We start from the raw sequence: 21,740 nt of genomic DNA, 5'->3' as shown, positions 1-21,740 counted from the left end.
AATAGATGGAGCACTGCATAATAAAGGCTTCGCAGGTGCCATGTTCTCCATCATACACACTGGGGATGGACATTAAGGAGGGTAACAACTTCTTAGAAACCTCATCTCCGAGCTGCAAAATGGTCAGCCACTCTTGTTACCCTCCTTAATGTCCATCCCCAGTGAGTATGATGGAGAACATGGCACCTGCGAAGCCTTTATTATGCACTCTTACTTTAACTTGATTCTAACGTAAAAACTCAAAGATTTCTCTTGTTCACAATTTCTGATAGGAGAGTTTTCATATCACGTTCATCCCGGCAGATAAATGTAAAAGGATACATAATTTCCTCCTTTATATCAGGATCTGTCAAAGTGCTGAATGAATTAAGTTGATGCAGTGCTGATTCAGCTTCCTCCTCTTTTGTTGTCAGGAAACGTGGAGCAAGGACACTGGAATAAAACATCTCTAAATGGTCTTTCACCCATTTGTTGCTTGTTTGCATGTCATGTATTATTTTTTCTCCTGTTACAAAAAATAAAAGCATTTAATGCATGTGCATTTATAAACTATTAAACTTCTTATGTATACTTTGTACAGTTGTGTTGTTTCTGTGTCTATTATAGTTACATTGTGTATAATAATTAAATTAATTATTAATTAAATAAAAATAAAAAATATATATTTTTAAATATTACTAAGGGAAATGCTCTGTTATTACAATTGTCATAGTTTATTTGATTTACATAAATGTCTCTACATGAAAAGTTGAAATAGTTTTGTGTGACTCCAAGGTCTTCTGATTAAGGTTTTTGTTCAGCTCCAGTCTATAGGACAAATAATAATTATATATTTAGTATACACGTTCACCCTTTACTGTAAGTATTCAGATCAAGGCTGACATTTGCTATAGTTTATTATTAAAAGCTGTCTGATGTGTTTATTTTAATACAATTCCTTTTAAACATATGTTGTCCCTAAATACTTATTAACCAGACTGCAAATATTTCTCTTTCTAATGTTTGTCATGGACTGTATACACCAGCAATAGCAGTGGCCAATTATTTTTAAGATTGTCAAACAAATCTCTATATTTACAATGTTCTTCTTTTCTTATTTCTTACCATTGTGTCTGTGTTTTCACTCATAACCTTTGTAATGTTCTGTAGCCAAAAGAAAAAACAACATAATTACACTAGATAAAATTACCTTAATATTACCAACCTGCATCACGGATGTCAGTCTCCTTGTGTATCAGTGCCTTTTAATTTATTTTTAATAAACACATACATTAATGTCCTACAGAGCTGTGTAGAGAGAAGGTGTCTCCACAGCTGGGGTTCTTCAGTTCTTCTATGTCATCATAAAAATGCCAATCAGCTTTTGAGCTAAGCAGGTGAAAGCAGACAAAATGATTTGTGTCCATCAAATGGCAGATTACTGCTGCAATTTCATAGCTGTTATTTAAATAATAAAAATCCATTTAAAGTCCTTGTCTTACCCTATGTGTTGCTTTGTTTCATAGATCATTTCCATTTGGGGAGTTAGGGCAACTAAAAATACGCGGAACAGACAATTTGTTCAAAGAATCATAATAAAGAAATTGTACAGTAAAATTCCTTGTTGTTCAGAATAGTCACAGTCTATTAGGTCTAGTTTCCTAAGGTTGTGTTACCTTCAATGGACTGTTTAATGATCTTGATTCAGGGCAACTGGAAATATGCAGAACAGTCAATTTATTCTCATTCAATATTTCTCAAATGCCAAATTCGTCTTGCTCTGCTCAATCCCACCGTTAACTGAGGAATCACTTCGGCTTTTTAAGGCAGAGCAGAAAATCCAAATAAGACACTGGCGAATAAGAAGCTAACTTCAGCCTTGTACTTCTAAACTGGGTAAAAAAAAAAAATATTAACTTCAATAACCCTTTTAAAAAATATTAAATATGTGATTTGCTCATCCGATAAAAAAAAAAAAAGACCTATAAGGCCATATTGATTTACATATTTATTATATATTTATACTTATTAATTCAGAGTTCAGATCATAAACAAAAACTGTATCTTTTACTAATTCACAAATAACTTTACTTATGTACAATATTGCTAGCATTAACAATCAATAAACACTCAATAATTGCATTTAACCACTTTAATTACAACTTTTATAAACCAAAACTGAGAACATATTAAGCATAAACAATTCCTGTAGCACTAGGCACCAAAACGCTTGTAAACTTTCCAAAAAAGAGTTATATAAATCACTCTTAGTTCACAATAATAGTAGTTAACATATAAAAAGACCATATAACACTTATATTGTCACTCTATCTACTCATAAACACAGGAATATATGGAGATAGCAATAGCTTCTACAGTATGTACGACTACAAAATTAACATTGCTGCTCACCAATGCAAAAAGTGTAATAAACTCATTGTTCTTTGAGAAGAAGCTTTCCCCCTTGCATTGTCTGTTCAGCGCCAATTTGTTAAAGCTATTAAATAAGCTGTCATCACTTATTTTTAACTTTTAACTTTTTTTTGTCTGGCTGAACGCAGAGAGAGCTGAGAGTGTAGACAATGGGAACGCACACTCACAGGTCTCTACAAATCACCACACAAATTCCTGGCTTTATTCAGTATCGAGGAAAATGACTAAATAAAATAAATAAAAACATTCATCTTCCACTTTTAGTATTTATGCACTTATTTATAGCAAACTATTTCTTAGTTTAATTAGCTTAGTCAACACAATAGTTAACTTTTAAATATATATTATATTCAATTCATAGTTAGGTTCTGAATTAAGTTACTCTGGTTTATAAACTGTGTTGCACATACCCCTAAATGCAAAGAAAGTATAAGACATTTTTTTTTTACATAGAGCCTATTTAGGGCTACAGCTTTATGAAATAAACCTTTTTTACAGATTAAACCCTTTTACAGATAGAACAATAAAGGCAATTTTATTTATACCAACATTTTACAATACAATTATATTGATAAAACACAAAATTAGACATGCACACACACGTCATTAGTCCAGATCCTGTGTAGATGCCATTCTATGTTAACCACACTGAGGAGTCAGAATAAATCCTAAACCCTGCGTAGAGAGGCTCAGTGAATGTGGTGAGCAGAGTGTGTATGTGAGTAAGTGTGTGTGTGTAAGGTGAGATGCTGTAAAAGGACAGAGTTCCGGCCGGCCAGTCCAGATACACTCCCACTCTGCCAGACTGGGGTGAGTAGGGAAGATCATAGATTATCTTGTCATTGTGAAAAACAGTGTAACTGTTATTAAAGTGCTGCAAACTCCAGGACTGGTTATTGGATCCAGTCTGAGTGTCATCATCGTTTCCAATTCCTCTGTAAGATACGGATATATCAACCCTCACCCCGCTCCACTCAGCCTCCCAGTAACAGCGTCCAGTCAGACTCTCCACACTCAGAACCTGAGGCCTCTCCACCTTTCTTTCCCCCTCGGACAGAGAGAGGTGAGTGTGGGCTGTGTTTGGATCCAGAGTGAGCTTACAGGCATCTGCACAGAAACGCACACACACACACACACACACACACACACACACACACACACACACACACATTTAAGGGAAAAACACAGTATTTGAGTGAGAGAGAAAGCAAAGCTTATCCATGCTGTGCAGTGAGTCAGTTAAATACAAAACTCTTGCTGTTTTGTTTTATCTCATTTTATCAACAAGAGTTTGGTATACAAATAAAAGACATGGTGGTAAATAATAACCACACAGGTGCAATAATTTATGCATTTATTATGCAATGTTTTATTATGCAATGTTTTATTCTGAGTGATTTTAATGCACTGATAAACGACCCTCTCAAATGACTTGTAGATTATATCTGATGGCAGGGTTGTGTTCCGTTACAGTCAGCAATCCCACCAAATGGGTACTGTTTTTTAACCAAAAGGGGAAACATGCCTAGACACAGTACAGATGGCCTAGTGTGTGTATGTGTTGGTGATCAAGACGCAAAGATAGTGAGAGAAAGAGAGAGGGAGTGGGAGTATTACATTTTTTAAGTCCTGGTTTCATCCTGTTTTTTCCTCCATGCTCTGCCCTAAACAAACAAAACACACACAAAGGAGGAGCAAATATTTGTATTAATGAAACTGAATATGAATATGGTTTATTAAAATAAACCCTTATTAATTATTTAATTAAGACCACCTAAGTGTTCACAAACTCAACCTAAATAGGTCATTAACGACTTCGTGTTCCTCTGCGGTTTAAATATGAGGAAACACAGAAGCAACATTATCACAGTCTCTCATCAATACATAAAGGATTAGAGAAACACAAGAAGATAAATCAGACAAGATTATAAAACCAGCTCCATGTCTGAAAATGTCCAAATCCACGTTTGATCAATAAAGAGGATCTTTATATCAGTCAGAGCTTCTGAAAACCTCTTTTGAAGATGATGCTTGTTTATACTAGGAATGTAATTGGACAAATGTAATGTGGAATGTTTGTAATGACTAAGGGATCTGGTAACCTTTTAACGATGTTAGGAGATTACAGGGGACTGCATAAAATGCTATAAAACCTTAATCTTACCTGTATGTGGTGGTGTAATACATGGAGAGCTTACAGTGCATTAGCGGCTAATAATATCACTTATAAAACGCCTCTTAGCGAATCACATTGCAGGGTCGGAACTTACTGTGGTATTATGTACATCAATGTGTTTTTAGAAATCTGTCCAAACTCACAGCAGTTTCTCCAGTTTACAGTGTGGATCCTTCTGTAGATCAGAAAGAAGCTTCACTCCAGACTCTCCTAGGTGATTATAGGTCAGATCCAGTTCTCTCAGGTGGGAGGGGTTTAATTTCAGAGCTAAAGCCAGAGAAGAACATCCTTCTTCTGTAACCATACACCCAGATAATCTGCAGAAAGGAGACAAACTGAATTTACACAGATACAATAACTTATACAATAATTATCAATACAAGAAACCCAGTAATTCTACATAGTATGCATACTTTTTAATTTTTAAATATGCAGTGACATTTGCCGTCCTCATAATTACATTAAGTGTATTCAGATATGGTTGCTGAGGTAAGAGAGGTACAACCAGTAGAGGTAGGTGCTAGGGGTTTTTGTAGCAAAGTCTGCCACAAGATTGCTGGCTGAATTTCTGATTTAGAAGCCATGTGCTTAAGGCAGTCATGAAGGAGTTGTCAGAGGTAGCTGAAAGATCCAGTCAATGGTTGTGGCTAAGATGGGTTTATGTTAGGTGGGGAAGGGAGTGTGATTGATGGTGTTCCAACAATGCGCTTGGAGGAAGGTGGGTCTTGAGACTTCCATAGGTGTTGTGGGCTTATTTCAAGGAACTATGTTATGGTGAGCTATTTGGGTTTTAGCCCAATTGCACACGTATGGGCAGATAGCTCTCTCCAGTGATTGGTAATTCAACTGCTGTAGCCTTTTCACATGCTTATTCTCATTTAGTACTAATTGTTTCTTTAATATTTATCATTTGTAATCTTATTTTTAGAAAACTCACCTTAGTGTCTCCAGTTTACAGTGTGAACTCTTTAGTCCAGCAGAGAGCAGCTCCACTCCTGAGTCAAGCAGGTCATTATTACTGAGGTCCAGCTCTTTCAGGGAGGAGTTTACTTGTTGTAGAACAGATTCCAGATTTTTACAAGAGTTTCTCGCAAGTTTACACATAGCTAGCCTGCAAACAATATAGAAATTACAACACAGTACTTCTGTGATAAAGTATTTAAGCAGCAGTGTTTCTTAATAAAGTGTATAAGAAGGTTCAGGAAGGGAGCATCAAAAAGAGATGTGCAAGTGTTGTGTGTGAGAAATGAGACAGGCTTAAAAGTTCATAAAAAATATAATCACATTCTAAAACACTACAAACAAATCATGTAATCCATATATTTCAGAAGTTTCAGAAAACTTACCTGAGTGTCTCCAGTTTACAGTGTGAACTCCTCAGTCCAGCAGAGAACAGCTCCACTCTTGAACACTGAAGGTCATTTTTACTGAGGTCCAGCTCTTTCAGGGAGGAGTTTATTGATTGTAGAGCAGAGCATAGAACTTTACAGGAGTCTTTGGTGAGATCACAGCCAGAAAGTCTGCACATAGCATATCATAATGTAATAGAAAAATAGAGACATATAAAAGTGAAAGTTAGGAAGGTGACACCAGCTGCTGCTTTGTCAGTCAGTTTACTTATTTTAGTGTTAAATAATACATTTCTCATGTTGTAGAAGCTTCTGCAGTCAGTGAAAGCAGATCTATACCATTTATCACTGTACTTTGTATTTAGTAAAAAATAAATGATGATCAGCTTTATAGGAAAACAGACATTGCCGCCCATTCTATACACTACTATGATCATACATGTTAGTGGTTCTAAAGTTACAACGTTAATAATATTGCAGAAACATGATTAATAATTTTCGAACTGATAAACTTTGATCTACTTTGCTCTTTATAAGCATCTGTAGTTTCAAGTATGAAACTGCTGATCACAATATGCATGGAAGTTATACATCCAGTTATATATCTGGTCAAATCAATAAACAAAACAAAACATTTGTTATATTGACATTTGTGTAAACAACTGTACTGTAGGTTTCTTGTTGCAGAACCTACATTCATCATAAGTTGGTTAGATTAAATAAACAAAACACAGACATTCTTATAGTATAAATAAATAGACATAAATAAATATATGAATAAAACATTGTTTTCCTGATATCATTTTGTTGTTACTATTTAACCAGCAGTATTTACAAATCTGTTTTATAATGTTTATGTTGTGTTAATGTAGATAAAACACTCACACAGCTCTTCTGCAGACAGTCACAGCTGGTATTAGTCTCCTGTAGCCCTCCTCTGATGTGTTGTATTGTTTCAGGTCCAGCTCCTCCAGAACCTCCTCTGAGGTCAGAAGCATGCAGGCTAGTGCTGAACACTGTCCAAGAGAGAGCTTCACTTCTGAGTGTTTCTCTGATTTTAGATACTCCTGAATCTCTCTGGAGAGAGACTGGTCCTTCATTTCAGACAGACAGAGGAACAGATTGATGGATCTCTCAGTAGAAAGAAACCTCTCATCTCCTTTGATTAAGCTCTTGATGTACTTTGAGGTTTTCTCTGATTGTGTGTGTGTGGGTATCAGTAGGCCCTGTAGGAGTCTCTGATTACAATCCAGTGAGATGCCCAGCAGGAAACGGAGGAAAAGATCTAGCTGTCCAGTCTGACACTCTACAGCTTTATTCACAGCTTCCTTCAGCAGATCATCCATCGAAATATTCTCAGACCACTTTTTGTACCATGGTATAAAACACTGCAGTTTATCCATGTTCTTTCTTTCATAGCAGTGAATCACATAAACAGCAGCCAGGAACTCCTGAAAGCTCAGATGAACAAAGCAGTAGACCTTCCTCTGGTAAATCACAGATTCCTCCCTAAAGATCTCAGTGAAAACCCCAGAATACATTGAGGCCAGTGTGATGTCAATGGTGCTCTCTCTCAAATCTTCGTCATAGAACATCACATTGCCCTTCATCAGCTGTTTAAAAGCCAGTTCAGACAGTTTCAGAAGATCGGTTCTGTTAGATTCCAGCAGTTTCTCTGGGTCTTTCTCATCTTCCTCCTCATATTTCTTGTTCTTAATGTTGGTTTGAGTGATCAGGAAGTGGGAATACATTTCAGTCAGTGTTTTAGGGATTTCTGTGTGATGTTGGTTGATGATTCTCTGAAGCACAGTGGCTGTGATCCAGCAGAAGACAGGAATGTGGCACATGATGTGGAGGCTCCTCGCTGTCTTAATGTGGGAGATGACTTTTTGGGCTTGGCCTTGGTCACTGATTCTCTTTCTGAAGTATTCCTCCTTTTGTGGGTCATTGAATCCCTGGATTTCTGTCACACGGTTGATGTATTTAGAAGGGATCTGATTGGCTGCTGCTGGTCGACAGGTTATCCAGAATCGAGCAGACGGAAGCAGCTCTCCTTTTATGAGATTTGTCATCAACACACCCAGTGATGTGGTCCGGGTGATGTCAGATACTTTCTCACACTGTGAAAAGTTCAGTGGAATTCTGTTTTCATCCAGGCCATCAAATATGAACACAACTTTGTGCTCACTATAGATCTTTGGATCCAGGTCTTTAATCTCAGGATGGAAGTCACACAGAAGTCCATGAAGACTGAATTGATGGTCTTCAATCAAGTTCAGCTCCCGGAACGGAAATACAAACATAAAATCTACATCCTGATTGGCTTTACCCTCTGCCCAGTCCAGAATGAATTTCTGCACAGAGACAGTTTTTCCAATTCCAGCAATACCTTTAGTCAGTACATTTCTGAGATTCGGTCCTTTATTCTCTTCTATTTCTTTGTATTTGAGAACTTTCTGATCTTGTAGAGATTTAAAGATGTCTGAGCAGTTAATTACAGTATCTTGTCTGTGTGTCTTGAGTGTTTTCTCCATCTGTAAAACCTCATGTTCTTCATTCACCCCTTCACTCTCTCCCTCTATGATATAGAGCTGTGTGTATATTTTGTTTAGAAGGGTTTTATTATTTTCTGTTTTTATTCCATCACAAAAGTTTTTGTACTTGTTCTTCATGCTTATTTTGTGTCTCTTTATGACAATGTGCAGAATATTGTCCACTGGTTGGTGAGAAACGTGCTGCAGGGGACCAAATCCTCCTTCCAGCGAGTGTGAGTGTGGTGCTACCTTTGTGTAGAACTGCCTGATGGTGTATAAACATGGTAACACAATCATCAATTACATAAAATAACAAAATATTTAACTATTTGTACATTCGGTTCATCAAGCCTACCATCATTGTTTTTTATTATTATTACCTATTTATGCTCATTGACAATTTTATCAGAAATATACACTCCCCCTCCCCCCCCGCTCATGCAGCTTTGCCATCAAGCTGCCGGTGCTTAGAGGGAGCAAAATTGGCTCTGCTCCCTCTGGGGTGGGTAGATGGCGCTCTCTCCCTATCACACTTAAGGTGGCGCTGGGCGGCACGAGGCGTCTGTGAGCAGATGAATCAAAACCTAGCCGCTGTGCTTTCCTCCGAGCGCGCTAGCTGCTCAGGCAGTGATTCATCCGCAGCAGCTCGAAAAAAGGGGTGATTGACTTCACACTTGTCGGAGGAGGCGTGTGCTCATCCGCATCCTCCAAAGGTCACGGGCGTCACCGGTTATGGGGACGCACAAAGGGGTGGGACAATTGGATATCCAAATTGGGGAAAAATCAGAAAAAAAAAAAAAAGAAATATACACTCCCTTTTAAAAGTATTGGAACAGTAAGGCTCATCCCTTTATTTTTTGGGTTTTCCATTACAAAATCAATATCTCCATTTTTATTGTGAGCAAAAGTATTGACAGATACATGTTAAATGATTATTTATTTGCAAATCCTTTGTTTGCAAAAACACTGTCACAATTCAACTCATTCATATTTTGTGATACCATTCCATGCTTTCACCACAGGCTCTTTTAGTTAGTGTTTGTTTTGGGGGTTACTCCCTTTATTCTCCTTTTTAATTTGTTCATAAAGTTGTGCAAAAAGTGGATTGTGATACCTTCACTCCTGCCCTCTGGATTTTATTTCTGATGTCACTTACACTTGATTTAGGGTCTTCCTTTACAGCACGAACAATGTCTGTCGTCAACTGTGGTTGTTTTCCTTGGTCTACCTGTTCAACACCTGTTATTTAGTGCTGGCTATGGGCAATGGCTCTGATTGATTTTCCATATTCTCTCAACTTCTCAATAGCTTGTTGTTCACCCATATACAGCCCTCTGGTTGTCATGTTGGTTACTCTTTTAACTAAAAATGCACAAACTGCACAGAAAAAAAAATCTGCATAGATATTTATACTCAGATTCAGACAAAAAGTGCTCTCTTCTTAACTGTGTATCAGATACAGGTGTACATATCTGAAAATAAAAGTTGGAGTGTGGATCTTTTCTCTCATATTTATCTTTTAATATGTTCAAATATGTTCAGTCTACATTAGAAATTAATAGATTGGCCTGACTGTTCCACTAGTTTTTGAAGGGAGTGTATACATCAATATCTGTACAGTATTGGTGTAAAGTTACAGTATGAAATGACTATGTCTCTATCTACAACATCCATCACTAAACAAAGACCAAAATAGTGTTAGTGATGGCTAGTGATGGCCATTGGAAAGAAAAAAAGAGGAAACAATTTTCTTCTAAAGTTAGCTGTTTCCCAGCCTCTACAGAATTAAATGTCCTAATGTGTACCCCGAATTATTTAAATACTTAATAACAGATTGACATGTATTAGTATTTTTTATGATATTAATCAATCACATTAGTATTGCTGACACTCTCTCCCCTGCCTACACTGCATTTCTCAAATCTACTCATCTCCAGAAATTGGAAAACAATGTTTAATAAACCAGTGTTGTTATCATTATGGTAGACAGGGACCAAGAAAGCTACAGTTTGTTTATGTGTTCATGCAAACACAGGCCGTCTGCCTGACCTGGAGAAATACCTAGAGAAATTAGTGTCTATGATATTAATTAAACTCATAACGTATCAATGTAGTAATTTCTCTAACTTCATTAAATATGTTCTCTAATTTTATTAAAACACAACTTACTCTGAATCACAGGGTGCGGCTCCACTGCTGAATTTAGAAGGTTCCCCTATAGACCGTTCACTCTTCATAGACACACAGCTGGGTTCTCCTCTTTCACTGCTGAATTTAGGAGGTTCCCCCATAGACCTTTCACTCCTCATAGACACACAGCTGGGTTCTCCTCTTTCACTGCTGAATTTAGGAGGTTCCCCTATAGACCTTTCACTCCTCATAGACACACAGCTGGGTCCTCTTTCTCCACTGCTGAACTTAGGAGGTTCCCCCATAGACCGTTCACTCTTCATAGACACACAGCTGGGTTCTCCTCTTCCACTGCTGAATTTAGGAGGTTCCCCCATAGACCCTTCACTCTTCATAGACACACAGCTGGGTTCTCCTCTTCCACTGCTGAATTTAGGAGGTTCCCCCATAGACCGGTCACTCTTCATAGACACACAGCTGGGTTCTCCTCTTCCACTGCTGAATTTAGGAGGTTCCCCCATAGACCGGTCACTCTTCATAGACACACAGCTGGGTTCTCCTCTTCCACTGCTGAATTTAGGAGGTTCCCCCATAGACCCTTCACTCTTTATAGACACACAGCTGGGTTCTGGGGGTTCTGCAGGCTTTACTCTGAGGGGAGTTTATTGAAAGTAAAGTGTTCAGTAAATACTTTTTTTGATTGTAAGACACTATATTTACTTCTCTAAGTGCTGATGAAAAGTTACTCACTTTGAATCAGATGTTTCTCCTCCACTGCTGGACTGATAAAGCCCCATCATCAAGCTTTTACTCTACACACACAGTGTGTAGTTGCACAGTGTATCAATTTACCATGGTCATTACACCAGGCACATGCAGGATGTTCAATGGCAAGTAGGGGAAACACATCATCCATGCTACAACCTGCTTGAAACAACATGTTCTCATTTGTAATAAATAATACATACACAGAGTGTGTCTCAACAATATTGTTTATTTTAGACAACTTACATATTACTAGTAGAAATCAGTGATCGTTGATGAAAGTACTCTATTTATTAATACCACAATGTATACAGTATATATACACTGTTCACACTTTATCCAAATTAAACAGATGCTAAAAAACTTTATTAGTTAATGAGCTTGTTGCCATTGTAATGTAAAATGATATAGTCATAAACAACAGTACTGTGAGTATAGACACTCACTTTTTTCATTTAAAACAATACAAATTGTATTCATTATGCCTGGATTTTTGTGCTGATACTAATATTTACATTTACATTTTCGGTATTTAGCAGACGCCCTTATCCAGAGCGACTTACAACAGTGCTTCAAAGTTACTTAAGATATCCAAAGCTAGTTTGTAGACTAGGATCAAGAGATACATAGAACTTAATCATGTTTAGAACCCTAGGAACCTCTTTTTTTTTTTTTTTTAGTTTAGGAACTCTTTAAAAAGATGTGTCTTCAGTCGACGTTTGAAGACGGGGAGTGACTCTGCTGTTCTGACAGCCAGTGGAAGTTCATTCCACCACCTTGGTGCCAGCACAGAGAAGAGTCTGGATGTCTGTTTTCTGTGTGTTTTGAGTGATGGAGGTTCGAGCCGAGCCGTGCTGGAAGCACATTTGTATTTTTATACAAACTAACTAAAATAACAACATGACATGAGTTACTTAAACCCTTTGGTTTAAGCTTTATATTTCACCATTTAGCAGTAGTGTTCTTCACCAATTGTTTACTGTAGGTGCATCTCAACAGGGTCAAGGTCTGAAAGCTGACTTTTAAAAACACCATTTTCGAGAACCTTTAAATTAGTTGTTTCCTTATTGCAGGGCAGCAAAGCATTGCCAAACGATGAAGCTCTCTCCACCCTGCTTTACAGGGATAAGACTTTGGTCTTGGTAAGTAGTTAGGCCATGATTATTAACATTTACTTACATAAGCCCTGCATATATTTTATTTCTATTAAATCAGGAATTTGCAGAGCTGATATGACAGAATGTACAAAACCTTTGGAAAAGCATTAAAGATATTTACTCAATGTGCTTATAAAAAGCCATGAGTAGTATTATTGTGAGTTATAAGTTTAGTCATAGAGATGAGATCCTATCCAATTGGTATCGAGGCCAATTTTGATGTCAACTAATATATCAGATGGACATGCCCAATAAACATGCCACAAAATTAACATAACAGACATCACACCAATGAGCCCACAGCAGCACAAGTGTATGTGTATGTGTAAGAGTAAGCAAACATTAGCGGTTGGTTTGACAAAAATGGTCTGTTTGGAGATATTCTACTCTAAAAAAACACTGAACAGCAACATAGTTTCATGTAATCTGAATTACATCTGAATCTGAAGTCGACATACCATTTCAATTAAGTACCTGCAGAATATTCACATGAAAGAGCAGCAGGACACTAGTCAGCTCCGGTCTGTAACTGTTTAAGGGCCATTCCACTGAATGGGTGCCATTTGCTTGTTGCAACTCTTCCAAATGAAACCTAAATTTAATAACACATATTTAAATATTCAAACCATGAACTGCTCAAACTCATGCAGCGTTGCTTAATCTTTTACAAGGTTTTTAAGCTGAAGATGGTTACATTTTTCTCAGTCCTGTCACCAAAACTCACTTAAAAAGCAAGTCCACTAATTCCTTTGATTTTTTTTTTCTTGATAAGTCTTTATATATATATATATATATATATATATATATATATATATATATATATATATATATATATATATATATATATAAGGATTATGTTCAAATAGTTGATATTTATGACCAAAAAAATCTGTTAATGGCACTCATTCCTGTTACTGGAACAGACTTCTGTTACTGGCACTCACTCCTGTTACTCTTTATGTTTTGAGTGACAGAAATGAAAGTAAAAGGAATGAGTTTTAAGCATAACATTAGCAAAAATTAACACTATTAACTAGTGACAATGTTTCTCTCAAATTCCAAATAAAAATATTGTAATTTAGATCTTTATTTGCAGAAAATGAGAAATGGTCAAAATAACCAAATATAAATATGGGGCATGGCATGGCCTGCAGGGTGGTAGTTTCCAGAAACACACTGAACTTTAGCAGATTACCCAGATTACCTAAAAACTAACCATAGGCACAATACCAACCAATACCAACAATACTTATTAAATCAAGTTAAATAAGTTAGACTATTTTTGTCTGGAGTTGAGACTTACTGTCACATCGTACTATATTAGTATCAGTGTAAAAATAATAATAATTTTAAAAAGGTTTACTTACTTTTTCTTGCAACTGCACACTCTTAATTAACTAATTAATTAAAACATTTGATGAGTGTTATTTACAGACAGAAACAGGCTAGAAACATATTTACATATTTAGTGCTGTTGTGATTTTACTCTATTTGGGACATTTTCGACTGGAGTTTATGAAAATTTCAGTGAACTGAAACACTGACTCCATCATGTGGTTAAACAGTGTCAGTCTTAGTCATGTTTACTTTTCATATATTACTAATCTGTCTGTATACTGGAATACACACACACACACACACACACTTAAGAGTCACCTGCATCTACTTGCGCAGTCTTTATTCCATTTTACATCATTACATACCTAAACTCTCTCTGTCCTCACTGAATCACATCACCACTGTACAAAATATGGTCAGACAATGTTTTTTTTCAAATGTAAATAAAACACGGCCAAGTAAGATTTAAAAATTGTTGCATTCTTCTTTACATTTATTTACATTTTAGACAGTATCCCAACTGAAATTCTGAAATTAATACCCCAAATCCCAATTCTGAAATTGAGACTGAGAGTTTTTAAGACTGCAGTGAGACAAAAAAGTAGAAAACACCATGGCAACCACATGGAATACCATTGCAACCACCCAGCAAGACTATTTTCACCTTATTAACCATGTAGAAACAGCTGAGCCAGGGAACTGAAACAACATCAGCTGTTCAAACATGTTTTAATCATTTAAACTGTTTTAATCAGTAAATGTTTTTTTTTTCTAGTTTCAAACATATAACAGTTTTTAATTATCAGTCATTATTTCATACACAATGTTCTAATGCTGACAACAAAAAATAAAATCAATATAAAATCAATAAGTTTCCATGTTGGGTTAACTGACTCACACTGCTCTCAAACTACTACATGGTTAGACATTGTATTAATCAGATCCCACTAAAATCTCCATAAACAAACTCAATAAACTAGCTGTATGTCTTGGAATGTAGAATGTAGGTGTAGAAAATTCTGGTTTTAAATAGTACTTTACCCAGGCTAGAAGATTTAGAATCTTAGTTGTAGTGTTTCCATTCCCAGCGGCAAATGCATTTACTAATCCTTACAGCTCTTGCAATAATTAAACTTTGCACCTGAGATCTGGGTGTGTGTTGGCCTTTCACTCTGATTTGAGTTGAGGTTTTATAACCTGGCATGGAGCTACACAGAGCTATGATTATAAAGGTACAGTGAATAAAACTTTGACCCTGTACAGCACAGATCTTCTAACACAGCTCTTCTTGTAGTAGTTTTTAAGTGTTGTCTTCATATTACATGTTAATCAATAATAGATAAATTATAATTAGTTAAATATTAGTTTGGTATGCATGTTTTAATGTTTTTAGTGAAGTTAACAGTTAGCAATCAAACTTTTACACGGTGTATGGGAAAACCCAGATTGTTGTGGAATACCCCCCCCCCTTCCTGCAGCTTGCATGTGAGTACAAGCCCTCCCAGAACCCAATCCAATTGCATTGTTGAGCATAAAACTCTGAAAAAGCCAGTTAACATGGGAGTCAATGAAAGTCAGCTGGGGCAATTTCTAGACCACAAGGAATCACCCCACAAGAGGCGATACTGTGGGGAACGCAATGCAATGCTGATTGGTCTAAAATATTTAGAGGCAGGACTGGCTGACTAGAACAGTCACAGGTAGTTTAACACTGGTTGAATGTGCCGAAAACATTTTTTTTTTTTTTCGGTTTTCTTTAAACCAAATCTCCACAGGCAATAAACCCTAAACCATATTTTTTCATTATTAGCTGAAATATGTTTCTTTGAAATTGTGAAACATACAGACTTGCTTACATTTTTATAAACCTTTCCTAACCTTTAAAAAAATGCTTTTAATGCAGTCAACTGTGCTACAGGCGACGATGATATATCTGCATACTTTGGGACATAGAAGTGTGGGTGATATGGCTCTAAAATAATATCACGATATTTCAGGGTATTTTTGCGATACCGATATACTTGGCGATATAAGAAAACTAAAATAATTCATTCATTTCAGGAACATAGTATAATAGTTTAACAGTATAATCATAATGTGGCAAAATAAATAATATAGCATAAAATAATATAATGCAGCAAATAATATTGCAGAATATTTAGTGCATGCATATAAACTGCAAACTAAAACAATTATACAATAAATACACCTAAAGCTTCACAGTAAATAATAGACTACTTTTAAGACAGAACAGCCCTATTATCACGATATGGATTTTAAATATCATGATTTTTCTGTGTCACAATATATTGTATATAATATTGCCCACCCCTAACTCACAATATGCAAATCAGTCAATTAATAATACCACTCCTCTGATTAAATAACTATCTGCGTCTTACTGCTTAGCAGAGACACGCTGCTCAGCCCAATCAGCTCTCCTTTTTGCTCCGCCCTTAAACCCATACATCACACAGTGCTCTCCCAGAATACTCCTCCCATTTTATTTTTTTTTAAGCATTTTCTCAAATTTGAAAATTTGGAGTCAGGTAAAATCAGGGGTTTTAGTACCCCTTTAAACTGAGTACAATGAGAAGCTGTCTTTTCTAAAGCTAATATGCATGATAGTAGCAGATTAACCTGAACAGTGCAGTAACACAAGCCTTCAATATTGCACCTCAAACCTAAAAATATCCACCACCCCTTTGTTAAACACCTTAAATGACAAGTATCTAGATCAGGGGTGTCCAAACTTTTTTTGTTGGGGACCACAAGGAGAAATATATTTGAAGTCACGGGCCACACTCTGTAATAAAACAAATAATGAAATATACCACTTTAAATAATACTTTTTACCTGATTATTTCATTTACAAACCATTTTACTTGACTTACTCTCTTTATCTTTGACAGTGTTGTGTAAACTAAGATTTTTCAAACTGATGTTTAATTTCATGATGTATCTTAATATTAAACTCCTTAATTACAGCAAATTTTAGACTCTTTTGCTCCGTTTTTCTGCACTAGAAATGCGCATTCTCTCCGCTTTTAGACTCTGGCTTGTTTCTGACACCTAGCGTTCAAACTTTAAATCTCACATTATAAAAACTCCAAAAAAGGAAACGGGCCGCAAATTGCCCGCGGCCGTAGTTTGGACACCCCTGATCTAGATCTACAGAGGAATATTTTTATGTTTAAGTGATTTTAACTCAAGATTATTCACCTCTTTTTCACAGCTCACAATGTCTGTGTGTTGAATAAACACTGGATTAGTTGTTCTGTGAAACAGCGCCCCCTCTGGACTTAAACACACCACAACCTATTTAAGCTACCAGTGGGTCTACTGTGCAGGTGACACTAATGGCACTTATTCACCTGTTGCATCAGTTTACTCACCATGATGTGCCTTTTTGTGAGGCAGGAGGAAATCTGTGTGGACACGAGGAGAACACTGACAACAGTGACCAGAGCAAAGATCCACCCCATGAAGCTGTACCACCCAAGTATTCCCTGCTGCACCACCATAGTACCTAAATACAGTAAATACAGTATCGACAATAACACAGATACTTAAATAATTATGACCTAATCTACATTAGAGAAGAATATTTTAATTCAGATGTATTTCTCTTAAACTCCATGAAGCAAAGCAAAGGAAAGAACACTCTTAATCCGTACATGGTTCATTTTTTATATAATAGAAAAAACAATAACTCAGTGATCAATTCACTCACTGTTTGAGTAGTTAGTGGAGATCTGTCACGCATAGACTGCACTATGATTCTACTGTGCTCAAATGTTGCCACTGCATCGTACTTCCAAAATACATTTTGACTTTATGAGACAATCAAACTGCTTTAAACAATTCTTTATAGAAAACAATTTTAGTTAAAAAAAATATAACCACACTGAAAAATAATTTGAGTAAAATGTACTTCCATATTTAATTTATTTAATCCTTTCTTTTAGTAAACTTAATTTATTTTTGCTGAATCAATCCTTTCTTTTAGTAACCTTTACTTAATTTCTGCATACAATATTACCTAATTACAATTTAATATATACATTACTTAATTTATGATACATTATATATAATATTATACAGTTGTGGTCAAAAGTTTACATACACTTGTAAAAAAACATAATGTTATGGCTGTCTTGAGTTTTCAATAAGTTCTACAACTCTTATTTTTCTGTGATAGAGTGATCGGAACACATACATGTTTGTCACAAAAAACAGTCATAAAATTTGGTTCTTTCATAAATTTATTATGGGTCTGCTGAAAATGTCACCAAATCTGCTGGGTCAAAAATATACATACAGCAACATTAATATTTGGTTACATGTCCCTTGGCCATTTTCACGGCAACTAGGCGCTTTTGGTAGCCATCCACAAGCTCCTGGCAAGCTTCAGGTCGAATGTTTGACCACTCTTCTTGACAGAATTGGTGCAGTTCAGCTAAATGTGATGGTTTTCTTGCATGAACCCGTTTCTTTAGCACTGTCCACATGTTCTCAATGGGGTTTAAGTCAGGACTTTGGGAAGGCCATTCTAAAACCTTAATTCTAGCCTGGTTTAGCCATTCCTTTACCACTTTTGATGTGTGTTTTGGGTCATTGTCTTGTTGGAACACCCAACTGCGCCCAAGACCCAACCTTCGGGCTGATGGTTTTAAGTTTTCCTGCAGAATTTGGAGGTAATCCTCCTTCTTCATTATCCCATTTACTTTCTGCAAAGAACCAGTTCCACTGGCAGCAAAACATCCTCAGACCATAATACTACCACCACCATGCTTGACAGTAGGCATGGTGTTCCTGGGATTAAAGGCCTCACCTTTTCTCCTCCAAACATATTGCTGGGTGTTGTGGCCAAACAGCTCAATTTTTGTTTCGTCTGACCAGAGAACTTTCCTCCAGAAGGTTTTATCTTTGTCCATGTGATCAGCAGCAAACTTCAGCCGAGTCTTAAGGTTCCTTTTCTGGAGCAAGGGCTTCTTTCTTGCACGGCAGCCTCTCAGTCCATGGCGATGTAAAACACGCTTGACTGTGGAGACTGACACCTGTGTTCCATCAGCTTCCAAATCCTTGCAGACCTGCTTCTTGGTGATTCTTGGTTGACTCTTGACCATCCTGACCAATCTCCTCTCGGCAGCATGTGATAGCTTGCATTTTCTTCCTGATCGTGGCAGTTACACAACTGTTCCATGCACTTTATACTTGCGTATAATTGTCTGCACAGTTGCTCTTGGGACCTGTAGCTGCTTTGAAATGGCTCCAAGTGACTTCCCTGACTTGTTCAAGTCAATAATTCGCTTTTTCAGATCCACACTGAGTTCCTTTGACTTTCCCATTGTAGCTTTTGTAGCTGAGTCTAATCACTGGGTCAAATGAGCCCTATTTAAATGGGCTCATGAGAAGTCAACAGCTGTAGTCAATCAGAATCACTTACAAGAAGTGAAGAGGCCATGACATGAAGCTAATTTGATTGACACAACTCGCTACATCACCAAAATTGACAAATTTTGTTGCTGTATGTATATTTTTGACCCAGCAGATTTGGTGACATTTTCAGCAGACCCATAATAAATTTATGAAAGAACCAAATTTTATGACTGTTTTTTGTGACAAACATGTATGTGTTCCGATCACTCTATCACAGAAAAATAAGAGTTGTAGAACTTATTGAAAACTCAAGACAGCCATAACATTATGTTTTTTTACAAGTGTATGTAAACTTTTGACCACAACTGTATATATATATATATATATATATATATATATATATATATATATATATATATATATATATATATATATATTATAATAATATATTATTCCTTATATATTATTATATTATATATTATTCCTTAAATGTAAATATTTTTAGTTAAAACACACATTTAAATATTTGCAAACTCTCAAAGATTAATGTTGTAAACGGAATACTGTATACTAAAAAAAATGTATTACATGCCATCCATGTGTTGAGACAGTATTTTTTTTTTATTTCAGGAATTATCATATATTATGTATTATAGGTTATTTGAGTAATATTGTATAAATGAAGTAATTGTAATTAGGTAATATTGTATGCAGAAATTAAGTAAAGTTTACTAAAAGAAAGGATTGACTGAAGTTCTGTTCACTTATTTACTCTATGTTACATTTAAGGTTCAAAGCCGTGTTGAAGTTACTTAAATTTATCTTAAATTAAATTCACTTAAAAAAAAGCAAATGCAGAAAGTTGCGAAACCTTTTTTAAAGTACATTTTACTCATCATTTTTTCAGTGCATGTAGCATGTTTCCTCGAAAATAAGTAAATAAATAAATAGAAACCTATCTTCTCTCTCTCTCTTTTTTATCATAAGTCTTTAGTCTTTATCTCTATAGTTTTTTTTTTACTTGCTGTAACTTCATCAGCCAACTCTACTATCTGTATATAAGGAGCTTTTGGTCATGGATAGAGATTTGTCTCCATCGTGTGGTCAAACTGTGCAACTGCAAGCTTCGAAAATAGAACACTGCAGTCCTTCCTCATTCTCATAGTCCTTGTATGCCCATTTTTGGGGTTCCGTGTCTAAGCTGACTTTATAAATATTGAAAATGAGTGGGCTTTTCAAAAACCTCTTCACTGCATAATTAACTTAAACAAAATCTTTATAAGATAATTGAATCACAGTAGTATAACACTGGGAAGTAAACAAGCTGGTTGAGTATCTCCAGAATAGCATATTGTGGCGGCGAAGTGGTGTTCTGCAGGGGGGGTGGGGGGGCACCAGTTTAGGTTTTAGTGCCCTTACAGCCCCCAAAGTGTCCTTTTATTAAATGTATTTATTCCCCCCCCCCTCCCCCTGTTCTCACCTGAAATATTCCGCCAGCATCCAAACCCTAGCTTTAATCCAGGTCTGGGAGGAGATTCCTCAGAAGAACATCCGTCTCCTCATCAGGAGCAGCCCAGGTGTTGTAGGGAGGTCATACAGGCACGTGGAGCCACACCCACTACTGAGCCTCATTTTAACTTGTCTTGAGGAATTTCCACTGAAGTCGGATCAGCCTGTCATTTGATTTTCCACTTTGATTTTGAGTTTGATTCCAAATCCAGACCTCCATGGGATAATAATTTTGATTTACATTGATTATATGTATGTTATTTTCAGTGATGAGAGTAATGGCGTTGAAGTAAACGGTGTTACTAACACTGTTAATTTTTTCAGTAACGAGTAATGTAACTAATTACTCTGACTGTAACTAGTGTGACAGGACTGCTTAAATGCTCTAACTCAGTCTCTGCAGCCACAGGTGCTTCCTTTTCAGGTGTGGAGATTTCCACCGATGCAGAGAGAGTCAGGTGTTCTTTTCTTCCATCACCAGTTGTCCTGTACATGCCTTGCAGATCAAGCTCTTATCTGATCTACATGTCTGCGCCAGGTCTGTCCTGATCCTGTGACAACAGTGTAGGACACAAGCCCCGTACATGTAAGGATGTTATCAGGAACCCATTTAGGTCCATAGCTGTAATTCCTCACTGTAAAACCTCCTCCTGTTGTTGGAATGCCCTAATCCTGGTATTTTTATTATGATTATTAATTTATATTTTTTGCACGACTGGGCTTTGATAAAGGGTTGTATGAGTTTATATTGAAAGTATATATATTAAAAAACATTAAAGCTTTAAATTAAGGCCTTGATTAGTATAAAGTTTACTTTGTGCCAAAAATTACGCAATGTATGAGGAAATCAGACTTAATTAGCAGAAAAACAGTTGAGGAATGTAAACAATAGACCTTAAAAAGAGATATGCTGTCAACTTTAACACGGCTTCCTTTACAAAACGAAATATTTTAAATAGTTCCATAAACACTATGAACAGACCTAAAA

General features: G+C 36.3%; 2 protein-coding genes across 4 annotated transcripts; both read right to left on the bottom strand.

Annotated features, from left to right (window-relative positions):
- Window positions 1-2,945: 2,945 nt before the first annotated feature.
- On the bottom strand, window positions 2,946-8,899 carry LOC111194277 (NLR family CARD domain-containing protein 3-like). Of its 2 annotated transcripts, XM_049467147.1 has the most exons (6): window positions 6,823-8,899; window positions 5,935-6,108; window positions 5,526-5,699; window positions 4,732-4,905; window positions 4,030-4,076; window positions 2,946-3,519 (listed from the first exon to the last, which is right to left on the bottom strand). In XM_049467147.1, exons 1-6 carry the CDS (start codon window positions 8,766-8,768, stop codon window positions 3,047-3,049), a joined length of 2,988 nt encoding a protein of 995 aa, XP_049323104.1. In that variant the 5' UTR covers window positions 8,769-8,899; the 3' UTR covers window positions 2,946-3,046. The 2 variants fall into 2 exon arrangements, with proteins under 2 accessions (XP_049323104.1, XP_049323105.1); XM_049467148.1 differs by lacking the exon at window positions 4,030-4,076 and having other exon boundaries at window positions 3,427-3,519.
- A 5-nt stretch (window positions 8,900-8,904) lies between these two features.
- On the bottom strand, window positions 8,905-15,292 carry LOC125782607 (uncharacterized). Of its 2 annotated transcripts, none has more exons than XM_049467156.1 (3): window positions 14,903-15,292; window positions 11,352-11,525; window positions 8,905-11,252 (listed from the first exon to the last, which is right to left on the bottom strand). In XM_049467156.1, the coding sequence occupies exons 2-3, from the start codon at window positions 11,399-11,401 to the stop codon at window positions 10,637-10,639; spliced, it is 666 nt and encodes a 221-aa protein (XP_049323113.1). In that variant the 5' UTR covers window positions 11,402-11,525; window positions 14,903-15,292; the 3' UTR covers window positions 8,905-10,636. The 2 variants fall into 2 exon arrangements, with proteins under 2 accessions (XP_049323113.1, XP_049323114.1); XM_049467157.1 differs by lacking the exon at window positions 14,903-15,292 and having other exon boundaries at window positions 8,905-10,838; window positions 10,911-11,252; window positions 11,352-11,871.
- Window positions 15,293-21,740: the final 6,448 nt, after the last annotated feature.

The sequence above is a fragment of the Astyanax mexicanus genome, chromosome 18 (assembly GCF_023375975.1).
Source record: "Astyanax mexicanus isolate ESR-SI-001 chromosome 18, AstMex3_surface, whole genome shotgun sequence".
Lineage (NCBI taxonomy): Eukaryota > Metazoa > Chordata > Actinopteri > Characiformes > Acestrorhamphidae > Astyanax > Astyanax mexicanus.
This window is presented reverse-complemented; position numbering and strand designations above follow the sequence as displayed.